The 15,049-nt window shown below is 40.8% G+C and overlaps 1 protein-coding gene across 1 annotated transcript in view; it reads left to right on the forward strand.

The window, feature by feature from the left end:
- The window catches only part of COL19A1 (collagen type XIX alpha 1 chain), a 337,043-nt gene that overhangs the window by 141,959 nt on the left and 180,035 nt on the right, over positions 1–15,049 (forward strand). The window contains exons 14-15 of the mRNA XM_073336362.1: positions 7,647–7,700; positions 8,943–8,978. Of these exons, the coding sequence (XP_073192463.1) occupies positions 7,647–7,700; positions 8,943–8,978 (90 nt within the window). The remainder of the gene's footprint in view (positions 1–7,646; positions 7,701–8,942; positions 8,979–15,049) is intronic.

Here is a 15,049-nt window from a genome sequence, read left to right on the forward strand (position 1 = left end):
TGACCACTCAACTCAGGTGGTAAGTCCCAGGGGACCCCTATAGAACAAAGAAAGGAGGCTTGCATGGCCACAACCTCCACGCCCATTCAGTCTGTGCCCTGAGTATCCTGGGGAAAGAAGCAGGGCTTTTAATCAGCCCTGCTCCCTCCCAAGCCAACCAGGAGGGCTCCAACAACGAGTTCCCCTCTCTCCACTCCCAGGGGGAATGGGACTCAGTAGGGAGGATTCTGAGACAGACCTCTCAAGAGGGCTCCAGGCCCTAAAGAAGACAAGCTGCAAAAGGCATCACCAAAGCTGAAGCAGACCTTCTACCATCCCAATCCACACAAAAAAGGTTTTTAAAAAGTGAAGGAAAAGCACAAATCTAGGATATACGAGTCCTCTGACTCCTCTTCTTCCTACCCTTCCTCCACTGAGGAATGTGAGCTTATCTGGCTCTGAATCCAAACAAGATGTAGGGGAAATGCCTCAAAGGTTTTTTTCCCCCTGAGAAATTTCAAACTATGTGGAACAAGGGTTGTTTACATGATTCAAGTACATCCTGAGCAGGTTTCTGAGAGTGAGCTTCAGAGTAAATTTCTTCCCTCAATCCTCCCCAGAGACTGCAATTACCCCTTCATTTGTCCTTTGAGGAAGTGATTAGAGATAAATGGAACAAGCCTGACAAAGGCAAGCACATTAACAAGAGCAACCTCAGGCTGTATAATATTCAAGAATCAAAAGGCTCTATTGCAGAGACACTGAAGGTGGATGCCTCTGTGGCATCCCTCGCCAGAGATATGGTTATTCTCTCAGAAGGGGAGTTCTAGCTTAAGGGCCCCATGGATGGAAAGATGAAGGCCACTCTCAAAAAGGGTGCTGAAGCTTCCGATGAGTATCCCTAGCAGCTACCCATGTCGCAGGCCGAGAGATGTGTTGGCCACCACTTCCCACAGCCCCCGTTGGCCTGGCACAGCGAACCGCAGCCAGTGGGAGCTGCGATTGGCCGAATCTGCAGGCACTGCAGGTAAATAAACTGTCCCGGCCCGCCAGCAGATTTCCCTGGTGGGCTGCGTGCCAAAGGTTGCCGATCCCTGGCCTAGAGAGACCTCAGCTCCCCTCCGCCCCCCATCTACTTTGTGACACAGATCACAGGAATGATCTTCATCAACCATAGACATGTGGGTCAGTGAGACAGGGATACTCCCTTGAGCTGAGGGCTCCACCTTATCCATTCTTCATCTTGTCACCCAGTTTCAACAACCACATAAAACACAATCTGATCCAGAATAAAATATCTCATCTTCTGGATATGGAGGTGTTTCCTCAGAAGACAGTTTCAACAGGTTCTACTCCATCTCCTTCATTGCAGAGAAAAGCATGTGGACTCAACCAGTGGATGAAGAAAACGAAGTTGTGGATGGAGATCCTGGCTTCTACAGTGTCATCTCTGTTGTAGGAGACTTCTTGATTTCAGTAGATCTAGCCCGTGCATATCTCTGTATATCCTCAGATTGTGCCACAATAGACTTCTGAGACTCACTGATGGCAGGAAACATTATCAATCCCAAACACTTACGTTTAGCCTGTCCTTGGCCCTCAGGGTTTTTACAAAGAGGTTGATAGGGATAATAGTCTGAGGAAATAGTTGTAGGAAACCCACCTTTCCATCCTTTTCTGGATGACATTCTGATTAGAGCTCCATTGTGTTCAGCAGCACACAGGACCACATCTCAGACATTGAGTCTTGTCCAGGTGCATGGCTTCATCAATTCCAAGAAAAGTTTCCGGGTTCCATCCACCAAAAGAACCCACCAGGGCACAAAAATCCTGAATAGCAAGTGTCTACTTTTCATTAGAAAGGTTTCAGAAAATCCAATAATGTATCTTCTTGCTCTGAGTTGCCAGAGACCTACCATAGCATTATGGCTCACACTGCTAGGACTCCTGGTGTTGTGCATTGGGATCACTCCATGGCTGCAGACCACACCCCAGAACACATGAAAAATCAAGTATGGGTTCCGACACAAGTGTTCAGTTATCTACAATGGTGATCAATCCACAACAGTGTCCCCACAGGCATGCCCATCTGCAATTCGAATTTTTTAGTCCTCACAAATGACAGCAGTCGGAAGAGCTCACTTGGTGACCCAAATAACCCAGCATCTCTGGAGCCTAGAGGAAAAGGATCACAGTGTAAACTTCCTATAGCTGAGAGCATTTGGTAAAGTTAGCTCCTTCCACCCTAAGAGGAAACCACACCGTGGTTCAGTCACACAATTTGACTATGGTCACATATTTAAACAACTGAGAGGAAACAAGGAGTCTGACACTACATGCAGAAGCAGTGGGAACAAGTAGATTGGTGGAAGAGTTCCTCCTTTTTTTTCAGAGCAATCCTCATAAAAGGCAGCAGGCACAGGATTAACCATTCTGAGTGATGCCTGAATCAAGAGGTTTTCGATCTCATCATTTGGACATTCTTCCTCCCTTCAACTGACTTGTTCACCAGTCATGCAAACAAAAAGAGGCCAAAATGCTTCACAAGGCAGCGTACCTCAGAGCCGTGGGGACACACATCTCATTGCACAGTTGGCTGCAGGACCTACTCTATGCGTTTCTACCCATTCCATTACCAGGGAAGATGGTAAGAAAATAAGATAAGAAAAGGCAACAATAATTCTTATAACTCATTGGCCAAGGAGACCTTGGTCCCTGACCTGATAGAGCAGAAACTGTAGCCCTTGCTTCAGTTTCCGTGGAGGACCAGACATCCTCTTGCAAGTTTTTTTTCTTCATCTGGACCCAGAATGGCTTCAACTAAGAGCCTGGCTACTTATAGGGAAGCACTTGAAGGTCTCTGCAACAAAGCCCGTTGCCCAATCACATCAGCCACATTATCAGAGGCTCGTTCACCTGCACATCTACCAATGTGATATATGCCATCATGTGCCAGGAATGCCCCTCTACCATGTACATTGGCCAAACTGGACAGTCTCTACATAAAAGAATAAATGGACACAAATCAGGCATCAAGAATTATAACAATCAAAAACCAGTCGGAGAACACTTCAATCTTTCTGATCACTCTATTACAGACCTAAAAGTAGCAATATTACAATAAAAAAACTTCAAAAACAGACTCCAATGAGACACTGCTGAATTGGAATTAATTTGCAAACTGGACACCATTAACTTAGGCTTGAATAAAGACTGGGAGTGGATGGGTCATTACACAAAGTAAAACTATTTCCCCATGCTTATTTCCCCCACCCCCCGCCACTGTTACTCACACCTTCTTGTCAACTGTTGGAAATGGGCCATCCTGATTATCACTATAAAAGGTTTTTTTCTCCTGCTGATAATAGCTCACCTTAATTGATCACTCTCATTATAGTGTGTATGGCAACACCCATTTTTTCATGTTCTCCGTGTATATATATCTTCCTACTGTATTTTCCACTGCATGCATCCGATGAAGTGGGTTTTAGCCCACGAAAGCATATGTTCAAATAAATTTGTTAGTCTCTAAGGTACCACAAATACTCCTCGTTCTTTTTGCTCATACAGACTAACACGGCTACCACTCTGAAACTTGAAGGTCTATTTGTCCTCCAGAATCCAGACATTGCTTTCATATAGGAGAGTATGAACACTAAAATCATACTTCTCCACTTGGTCCAGATTCTGTAACTGGTGCCAAGAGCACAATATAAATCCCAGAGATCCTGGAGTTTCAACCATTCTGGATTTTCTCCAGGAAATTATAGACAGAGTTCTTCAGTCCAATAACATTGCATGCCAGGTGTCTGCTCTTATTAATGTGCAATTTGCAGGATCCTCAGCTCCCTGGCGTACAATCCAAAGCAGATTTCTTGGAGCAGTCCAACTAACCAGACCAGCAGTCTGTGAAATCTACAAATCATCAGAGATTCATGTCCCGGAAGAGATCAAAGCACACTCCACAAGATAGCAGCTTCATGGGTGGAATGAGCCAGTGCATCCACTTCAGAAATTTGTAAAGCAGCCACTTGGTCTACAGCTGATACCTTTACTAAGCACTACAAGCACTATCATCTTTGACAGGAAGGTATTGCAGGTTGTAGCCTAGAAATAATATAGATCTTTAAGTGAGCTCATAAAAAGAGGGTACTTCTGTTTCCATAACCCTCCCTACATCTGATCACTGTTCACTATTTCCCAGATGTCCAAATTGTGAGAGATGCGGGGCTACAGAATGGAAAATTTCTTACTGATAATTTCCTTTCTGCTAACAGCTTCTCCTACAATTCTACACACCCTAGATTGCTTGGGAGGATCAAATATTTTGTGGAATCATTAACACAGGACCATTTTTCCTTGGTCTAATGTGCATACTTATTTCATTGTCTCTGAAATTTTTTGTGAATGATGTTCTACAAACTTTACAGCTTGCAAATAATTCATCTGGCAGCAGGATCAGAGGGGGTGTGGCCAGAGCATGTGGAGGCACAAGGCTGGTCCTCCTCCATGAAGAGGCAGAGAGAGAAGAACAGCCCAGATGTCGAGAATTGAGGGAGACACAGATAGCAGAAAGGAAATGATCAGTAATAAATTTTCTGTTCATGGTGGCTGCTCCCTTCTCCCCATTTTTTTGTTTATTAGATCAGGAAAACTGACAGTGGGGGTGTGGAAAATAATAATTTAAAAAATAGTTAGAGAATGGTGTCAATTGATACCATAACTTACTCCTTTAAATTCCAGTGATTTGCCCATAGTTGGTATTTGGATCATTAACTCTTCTGGTAGTGCAACATTATAAAATAAATGCATTTATGTAAGGAAACCCAATGGAGAGTTCAGATTCTTAGCACAACTTGGTTATGTTGAACCTTTTCACAACTGGTGGGTAAAGACTTAAAATAAAGTAGGATTATAACTTGCATTTTGGCACCTCTAGCAAAAGCTCTGAGTCATTTTTGATCTGCAGAAAGAGCAAGCTGAATTTCTCTGAGAAAGGAAAGACATCTAGTTGAAGGCTGTATGTAGGGTGTGAAGGTGTCATGAATTCCTTAATTCACCAAAGTGTATTGTTGTGCTCCGCAGAGAAATTAGAGTTAGAACAAGTTAGAATTCATGGACCACAGGTCTGATCCAGCATGGCAATTACTCTGCTCTTATTTCAGAAACAGCCAGCAGCAGCTAGAAGTCTGGTCAGTTTAAAAGCGGGGGCTACAGAGAGGAACAAGGCTGCTATATGCCAGCTGTTTGTTTCCTGACAGCAACTATGTCTGTAACATATTAACATAATTAAAATTAAATCAAATTTAATTAAAACTATACAGTGGAAAAATAAAATAAAAAGTATTTATGATAGGAAAGCATCTTAAGGATTTTTCCTACTTGCTTTTTTGTCCTTTTATTGTTGCATAACTGTAAAGGACAGACATGTCTAGTTACTCGTAGCCTGTTCAGGTATATTGAAATAAATGCATGATTTAAAAGCCCTGCTGTTTTCAAATTTGCTCATTTGAATGCACTAACTGCAAATGCAAGTGTTGTCCAATTTCCCCTATTCCTTTCAATTAAAGATTGACCTCTGTCTTCACTGTGTCCCTGCAGTCGCAGCCAGGCAGTATACCTCTGCTAGGTACCTCCAAGGCTCAGCACTAACAGCCGTAAACATACCAGTTAGAAAAAAGAAGCTCATAGCTTGACAGTGCACGGTTTGATTTGGCTGTTTTTTATTCCTCCACTGTTGCCCTTCCTACCTAATACTGACATATTCAATATATTTTTCATTCTGGTAGCTGAAGAATTCTCTGTGTCTTTTTCTCTCTCTTTTTTTGTCTGTTCTATAAATTCACAGCCAAGAACTAATTCCTCTAGTGAAACCTATTGTTGCACCACTGATTCTCTAATGCTGTAAGTTCTGAACCAGATCCACAAAACAGAAAATAACACAAACTCTCCAGATACCTGACATATCCAACAAATGTCTTCTATTTTTATATGTAAAATATTGCAATTTATACTCTTCTAGGTGATAACTAGTGCAGAAGGTAGAGATAGATGTATGTGCCGGCTGTAAACATGAGAATAAAAAAGGAAAGATGGTTTTTGGCTTGCTTTTTGGATCTGTTTGCCTTTTAAAAAAAAATTTAAGATCAACGAGCAAAACTACTTCTGATTTAACTCTTACATATTTGGCAAGCTTAATAAAGGACAAATCAAAGCTAAATCAGGGGTATTTACAACAACCACAAATTTAATCCGAAGTGGGTACTTAAATGCTCGTATAGTTCTAAATTATGTTCCTTCCAGATGGTGAATTAATGTAATTTTAGCAGGAAGTGAAGTTGCACAAATATGCAGTATTTAGAACACTGGCTGATTTAATGTTTCTGTACCCACCAAGGCACAGATGTTGCTTATCATTTTAGTGTCAGTTGTCTCTCTCTTTTCAATTATTGCAAACTGAGGAATGGAGTTTGTAAGGCATGGAATAGGGTGGGGAAGAATTCAGGGCAGTAAATCTTGATTCATGTCTAGATGACATCCAGTTTTTATGTCACCATCTCACCCAACACACTTAGGTGCTGAGGGTGATGGCCTGCTTGTTAAATGTGACCGTATTACATCAGTGCATCATGGACTGTGTCATCTGCTAGTTGGTTTCCAGGTGGAGTTTAAGGATCTGGTTTTGGCCTATAAAGCCCTAAATGACTTAGGGCCTGCCTACTCTCTCCCCATGGCATACTTCTGAAGCTGAGATCAGTGGAGGTGCTGAGCTGGAGACGACTTGGTTTAAAGGAAAGGGAGCTTCTGATAGGTTGTTCTCTGTGATGGGGCCCCAGCTTCAGAATTCAGTTCCTGCCTTGTTCCAAAATAGCTTGAACTGCTTGAGTTTAGGGGCACATTGCAAAGCACATCTATTTCCCCAGGCTTTTGGGGAGTAGGGAGAACAATAAGGGTTGTAGAGTGGTAGTGCTGAGGGTACTTTATCTTCTCTTGGTTGGATATTTGTGGTGATTTAAGTAGGCAAAATTGCTGGATTTGTAATGTCTAAGAATGGCAGCACATATTCTCTGCTTCTCTCGCTTTCACTGGTTGCAACATAGACGGGGACTGTTAAAAAACTGACTATTTCTCTCTGATTCTATTCCTGGCTCCAGATGAAGGTTAGAGGCTTGGTCTGAACTACACTTTCTGAGTATGGTGATCTTGGAACAATATGTCAGCTGGGGATTGCACTCCTTATCACTACCACTCCTCCTGCTTCTCATCCACACATGCCTGTTCTACCAGATACTGTGGAGTGATTGGTGTATGAGCTGGCTCTGCTGGCTTTATGCCTGCTAGGCCACAGCAGAGAGATTCCCAGGCGGAGTCTAGGGGACGTTCCCATTCCCTTTGCACCACTTGAGCAAATGAAGCACAGCTGTCCAGATAATCTGGCCCTGTATATTTAAATATCTGTTGAGGGCACCTAAAACTTCTGGTAGGTGTCTCTTGGTTTTTGAACAAATCAAAATAAATATTTACTCTATTTCAAAAGTAATAATATTAGTGATTTAAAACTGATTTGATTAGCAGATGCTAATTCACACAAACAGAGAATTTTGCCCAAGACCTTCTGTCAACTAAAATGTATATACATTATATGCATTTTTTTTGTATTTGTACAGGGCTTAAAAGGTGATCCTGGTGATCCTGGTCTGGCTGGTCCTAAGGGAGAAAAGGTATTTGTGTGTGTGTGTAAATTCATTAATATTTAGCCATTATACTATATATATAAATACACACAGAGGGAGACATATTGCACACAGAAAACTGTTAAAAGAGCATTACGGTTGCAAAGATGAGCGCTCAAAAATTAGGAAATAATAGAATTAAGGTTGCCTGTGAAAATTCAGTTGGGCCTCCTTGTGTGTATTATGATATAGTCTTTAGTTACATGATCACATACTGTTTTTTCCACAAGACCCCTGCATCAGTGTGCAGGATGAAAGGTGCTCACTGAATGAGCAGTTACTTAATCTTTGATTTTATCCACGTTGTGTGGCCTCAGCCCTAATTTATTTATTTATTTACACTATCCAATGCCAGTTCTGTATCCAGAAATATTAATTTCTATATATATTTTGTTACCAAGAATATTAGTTCTTATACACTATACTTTTCATCTTCATAAACATAACCATGACTTGTGACTGTCTTCTATTGCTAACTTCCACTCAAGAGCAGCCATCCTCTTGTCTTCTCTTGATCTCTCAAATGTTAAATATGATATATCAATGTATTTTATAATTCTAAATATAAAATACAAATTATATTAATAAAGAAACCAACAAGATCTGTACATTAAGGATCGTGAGATATATATTTTTATGTAGTATTTAATGTATTCCTCAATCTTCCCCAAGCCCCCTAAACCCATTTTTTATGTCATCCCTTGCTGTCCTTTTTCTAGCTTAGGGCATGAACCTCAGGGTATGAGGATCTAACTCTACAAACACTACTCGCATGAGTGACTTTACACATATGACCAATCTCATTGAGTTCAATGGGCTACCTGGTGTGCATTAAATTAATCTTGTGCAAAGTATCTGCAGGATTAGTTTCTGAAACAGTACCTCTTTGGTCAGGGGCTTGTCATTTTGTATAGCTGTAAACTATCATGCACATATGTGGCACTACAGAAATAACATTTCACATAGACAAGGTGGGTGAGGTAATATCTTTTATTGGACCAACTTCTGTTGGAGAGAGAGACAAGCTTTCAAGCTATACAGAGCTCTTCTTCAGGTCTGGTAAAGCTATTTTATATTTTACATATGCTTTTGTGAAGTGAGACCATGTTGTTGATCAATATGGTATCAACCGTACTTACGTTTCTTTCTGATATCCTCTAACTATGTGTAAAAGTAAAAAATGTGTAACTGAACGAACTGCTGACTACCCTCTCCCCCTGATTTTCCTAGGGAGATGAAGGGCCTCCAGGACAAGCTGCTTTAAGGGTACGTACTCCAGAAAACAAAGGAACAAACAATAAAAAACAGTGGGAGGAAGGAAACCACTCAAGAAGTGTGGCTTTTTTTGTTTCTTTGTTTCTAAACCTCTTTCCTGTTAAACAAAAAAGCCATGTCCTTATTTCCAGATGTCTGTGCATTTTCTAAATGTCATATTTATCGGTAGGTAATTCCCTATAAGATGGGACACTCACTTCTTAGTTGACACTGAATAGGTAAATGGAAATGTATAAACATCAAAAAGAAAATAGCAATAGTCAAAACATCCTGAAGACATTTCCCACACAACTTCAATGAGAATGTCCTTTTTTAACCTGCTGGCTTGTAGCATGTATGTTACCAGTGAAAGAACTAAACTGCTGATTTTCAGTAAAAGCTTAGAATGCAAATGAAATTTGCTGTCTAAAGATAATGTGAGTATTCTGTCAGCTAGCTCATTTATTAAGCATTCAGTTGAGGCTATTATACTGTTGTTTCTGTGATATAATACTGTATTTCTGTTTTCAAAATATTGAAACTTGACATACAAGGCCTGATTTTGAGAAAGTTGAAGAGTAGCCTTTGTGCACACAACTTTAACAATTGTTTGTGAAATTTGCTTGTGCAAATGGAGGATTTACATGTATAATAGTGATAATTCCACCAGAGTTGGTATGCAGTTACATGTACATAAAATGCATGAAGCTCTTGGGGCTCATCTTTCTGAAAATCACACTCAAAGTCTGAGTTAAGGGGCACAGCTGTGATGAGGAAAGACATTCAGTTTGGATCTCACTCTACATAAAACGAGAGACAGTTGCTGGCAGGATGTTTTATGTTAGGGGTCCCCTGTTTTTGAACTTGCTCCTTCACTTGGTCTGCCAAATATTCTATATTTGTGAATCTTCCAAGGAGGCTGCAAAACCTTTATTTTCCCTTTCCCCCCGAAAGCTGTCGAGGAGGGAGTGGGTTGAGGTAGAGGTATTTATGGTCAGTCTGTCATAACTGCTATGGCAAGAGGAGAGGAGGGACTCTGCAATAGCTAGTGCCTAACCCACTCAACAATTTAAATATTAGAACCAGCCCCTGGAAATTGATCCAAAATTGAACAGGGTGACAATGTACAGCCTGGAGCACAGCAACATAAGAATTGCCTGGATAAAGTGGATCAGTCCATTTACTTCGCAAAAAGAAAAGGAGTACTTGTGGCACCATAGAGACTAACCAATTTATTTGAGCATAAGCTTTCGTGAGCTACAGCTGACTTCATCGGATGCAAATTGGTTAGTCTCTAAGGTGCCACAAGTACTCCTTTTCTTTTTGCGAATACAGACTAACACGGCTGTTACTCTGAAACCATCCATTTACTTCAACATCCTTTCTCCAGCAATAGCCAGTATCAGCTACTTCAGTGGTAGATAAATTTCATAGAATAATCTGCCCATACTGAAAATCTGTTCCCAAACCGTTGCTAGTTAGTTTGGCTTTTGGCCTGAAGCTCAAGTGCTTATAGCCGTACAAAAAGTCTGTTTTTTTTATTCTTTACTAGTATAACTGGATACTCTGATAGGTAGCTTTTTGGCCTATCATGCTTAGGAACTTAGGAATACCCATATCGGTTTAGTTCAGAGGTCCATCTTGTTCAGTATCCTTTCTGCAACAGTGGCTAATACCATATGTTTCAGAGGCAACTGTGAGAAACCCTGTAGTGGAAAATCGTGGAACAATTGTCTCTCTACAGGAGAAGTTTCTTCCTAAACTCTGTCAGCGAGTGGTTGCCTGATGCTCTGAATCATCACTTTCTAATTCTATCCAACATCACTGTGAATGTTCTTATTAGCTATATAAACATCCAGTCATTTCTGAAGATGGGACATTACTTGATATTTGGGTTTCATGAATGTATAATTATTGAGTGGATTTCTACTTGGCCTATGCCTTCAATCCTAGGTACAGCACATTCCATTAGTCTATTCTGGGCATGACAAAAGGGTGAAGTCACATGGCTAAGTCCTGTTTTAAGAATAGGGGGGGGAAGTCTTATTGCCAGTTGAAAATGAAGGAAGGCATATAACTGGTGCTATACTGTGTTGCAATGAGTACAACAGAACCCTGAGATTGTGCATTTTCTTAACCACTGGTGGCCGCATGACTTCGATACAGGGTGAGTTTTTTACAGTTCATCAAAATGCTTTTACAGCTCATCATAATGCTTTTCTCTTCCTCCTCGCATCATCTCCATCTTACCTGAATTTAATTTGAGTGAGTAATTTTTTTATTTAGGTTCTAATTTCTTTCTGACTCCATGAAAGCTGGAAGACAGCATCCTCTGTGCTAGAGGAGAAAGACATGTAGAGCTGTGTATTGTTGTTTGTTGTTCAAATATAAAATATATTAATGAAAATCCATACTCTATACTGTTGGTCCAAATGTCCAAAATTTAAGTCTGTCATATTGCCCTCTTAGCCTTTCCCCTCACTCTGTCGCATCTAGCAGGGCACCCAAAGGGGGGGAGCAAATTCCACAGTTAATAGTGCTTCCTTGAAAATCCTGTGCCTCCAGCACCCACCTCCCAATTTAAACCAGGGGCACTGTCACTCAAATGCTTCGGCTAATGCAACATCATGTGGGGAAAGTTCCTTAAAGGAACCAGGAATTTGAAGATTAAAATCACCAGGTTAAATTGCATATGAAATTAATGGAAAGGCATTGCAGTCTGTGAAACACTGCAAGAAACGCAATTTAACTATCTTCTGTGAAGCACATAGCACTTGTGATCATGGCAAACCTACTACTACTAATAGTAGTATAATTCTGCATCACCTAAAGTTTGAAAGTTTGAGTGGTTTTATGCAGAAGACATTCTAGTAATTTTTGATGTCAGAGCAATGTTAGCATTGCAAGGCAAAAAGATTGCCAAATTCTTTCAAGTGTACAAGATAAAAACCATTTTTGGCTACTGCTGTCCGATGGCTGAGTAGTGTTTGCACATTGGAGGCACTGCTGCCTATAGAGGCTCGCTGTTTTACCCAGTGTGCTGAAATACACATTGAACAGGAAGGGAGAAAAAATAAAATCCTGCAGTTCATTGCCTGAGCACTGTTAGTGTAGATGTGGAATCACCTGACAGACCTTCTGAGTCCTGTCAAAGAAAAAAGAGCCTCTTGAGCAACAACATTTATCCCTTTTTGTTTCTGCAACTGTGTTACTAAAACCACATAGCGAATGATACCAAAAACAATGTGGATATTTGATTTTTCATTCATTCCCAGAATGAGATTGTAATCTAAAAAGCTCACAGCAGTCTCTGTACTTCTGTCAGGGTCAAGGAAGTATCAGGACTCCTGGTATTGCTACTGTTCCTGTGCTACTACCTTCCTTGTAACCTGCTTCCAAAAAGAAGATTTGAGGCAGGATGATAATTAGCAAAATCAGTGTCAACAGATGATTTCTTGAGCGAGTATATAACACTTGCTTCTTTAAGAGAAGCGGGCACCTTATGCCCCAGAAAGGAAATGTTGGCAGTCCTTTCCACTAATAGGTCAAATGTCTTCCTGTTAGATTTTATCAGCCAGAAAGAAAATGGATCCAAATTGCATTGTGATAGCTTGAAGCTCCCTGAGCATCTACAGAACCTCATTGACTGATGCTGCCCAAAACTTTCCAGAAAAGGCTTTTGTTCTATGGAACTGAAAGTTCTGTCTGAATCAAATAACATTACTCCCAAAGTAAAATGAAAACTCCTCACAGCAAGGGTATTGATGTTGTCTGAGTGAAGACAACCAAAAATAATCATGTTTTTTTTTCTCTCTCTACACTCTCACTCACACACACACATTCTACTGATCAGGATAATGTAGATAGCATGATGAAAACAAAGGTAAAGGTGTACGCTCCATATTTTCCACCTTAATTCTCAGTCCAAACGTGAGATCCAGAGTGTGACCAGCTGTTTGCATTGAGTCAGCCAGCCATCTGAGAAAGCGCCATGGTTTTCATGAGGTCCTGAGCTAACCCAGAAGAGCCATCATCCATACTGACATTGATTATTGTGGGTGACTTCATTCTCAGCATCTCGACAGCAGAGAGGATTTCATTCAGCTCAGCAAGGCCTTCTGAGATGCAGCAGGAATCTATATGCTAAAATCTACTATATCTCTGCTGTACCTGGAATTTTCATAGTAGGTAGGTACAGTCTATCAGATCCAATTTTGGAGTAGGAAACCTCCAGGTCTCTTGCAGTCATGGAGATTCAACCACCACCACCTCCCGTGTACTGATGACAAACTGAACACCTAGCTGGAGACATCTGGGCTAATTATTGTCCTGCAGATCTTGAATATACAAGCAAAATCAGGCCCCATATTTGTAATAAAAACATGGGAGGTAGTAACCTAATTTCTAAATCTTGCATTAAATAGCATAAGCTGAAGGAAAGGGTCAAAGTTTTCCAACGTTACCCCCTACTAATTCCCTGTAGAAAAAGCAGAAGAGGCATCCTAATGGAAGTCCTTCCACAACAAGATTTTGGAAGTGGACAGCACCTGATGTTGGATGCTGTCATGCAGATGATGGATCAAGTAGAGTAAACATGGATGTGTCACCTGTGTCCATCCCCATAAGACAATCTCCCATATTTTCAACCTGTAGTGTCTCAGTGTCATAAAATGATCCAAAGTCTGATTGGGGTCTAAAATATCAGTGATTTGCTTGTTTGTTTGCTACTGTCTATTGATTAGTCTTGTCTTTGAAGGAAAGAATGGAGACTGGACTGAAGTTGGTGATTTCATTAGCATAAGTGATAATTTGTTGGGAGCAGGCTGAACATTACATGTTGGTGGTGGAATTTTGCATTTTTTTCTGAACTGAATGACTGAAATCTTTGAAATTTGCCTTTCTTCATTAATATTCAGTTACACTTTACATTATAGTAGATGCCTGTTACACCGTACAACCTGGCCTCTTACTCCTCTGTATGATCAGTTGAAAGTTGACTCATTCACTGTGTCCCATGTGTTTCTAAGCTAATTGGATCGTCACAGAGTCTAGTCACTAGTCTTTAGGGTCCAGACTAGTCCTGAGAGGCACCCTCCCCTAGTGTAAGCTCATCCTTTCTGTGTGTGAGGTTTATCAACATTTCAGGCTGGGCAGATTCCCTTCTGCTCACTCTCTCCTGCATGCCCTTCTTACATGTGGTGATGGGCTGCCCCTTGCTCTTAAATAGAGTCTGACTCCTTGTCATCTGCTCCACTAGGATTCTCCAGCTCCTTCTCCATTTTCATGCTCCACTTGCCAGCCCCCATTGTCCATGGGGGTGGGTCAGTAGCTAAAAGTCTCTCAGTCAATAGCCCCAGATTGCAATCTTGATGACTCTTGGTGACAGACTTTTAGTCTGGAGTGCAATATGGTAAGCCGCTGTCAAGCAAGTTTAGACATCTGTTCAACACATCATACAAAATGGAGTTAGTAACTGGATATAGATATAATCCAATCTGATTGCACCGCTGAACTTTTTTCGTATTGTTCTGGCATTTTTAAGGCAGGATATGTGGGAAAGAATATCAGAAATTGGGACCTATGCATCCATACTGAAATACAGTTTTTGAGGGAAGAAGCAGGGAAGGCGAGAACAAAGAAGTGAGGACCTGTGAATCCTATGCACTTTGTCCAGCATAAAAAAAGATTTTATATATAGGCTTCAGTTAGGAGGGAAAAAGTGGTACTTCTATACTAATGCACTGTTTACACATCCAAACTCTGATCACAGTCACAGAGAGGATGAATGTTTTTTCTGAAAATGATTAACAGTGAAATAGTTGACAAATTTGATATTCTAACTTGGAGATCCTTAGGCTTCAGAGTTAATGTTCTCATAGATGAATGGGAGTAGTTTACACTTCATACAGATTCCTAGATTTTAAGGCCTGAAGGGACCATTAGATCAGAAGTAGAGAAGATGATTTTGAGCTTAAGACACAGGAAGGAGTGTCAAGGAGATCTATATTTCATGTGCTCCATGGCTCAGGTATAGTCCTTGTGTGCCCCTCTCTTGCTAAAAAGAGACCACAAATCTAATCAAG

The sequence above is a fragment of the Lepidochelys kempii genome, chromosome 3 (assembly GCF_965140265.1).
Source record: "Lepidochelys kempii isolate rLepKem1 chromosome 3, rLepKem1.hap2, whole genome shotgun sequence".
Lineage (NCBI taxonomy): Eukaryota > Metazoa > Chordata > Testudines > Cheloniidae > Lepidochelys > Lepidochelys kempii.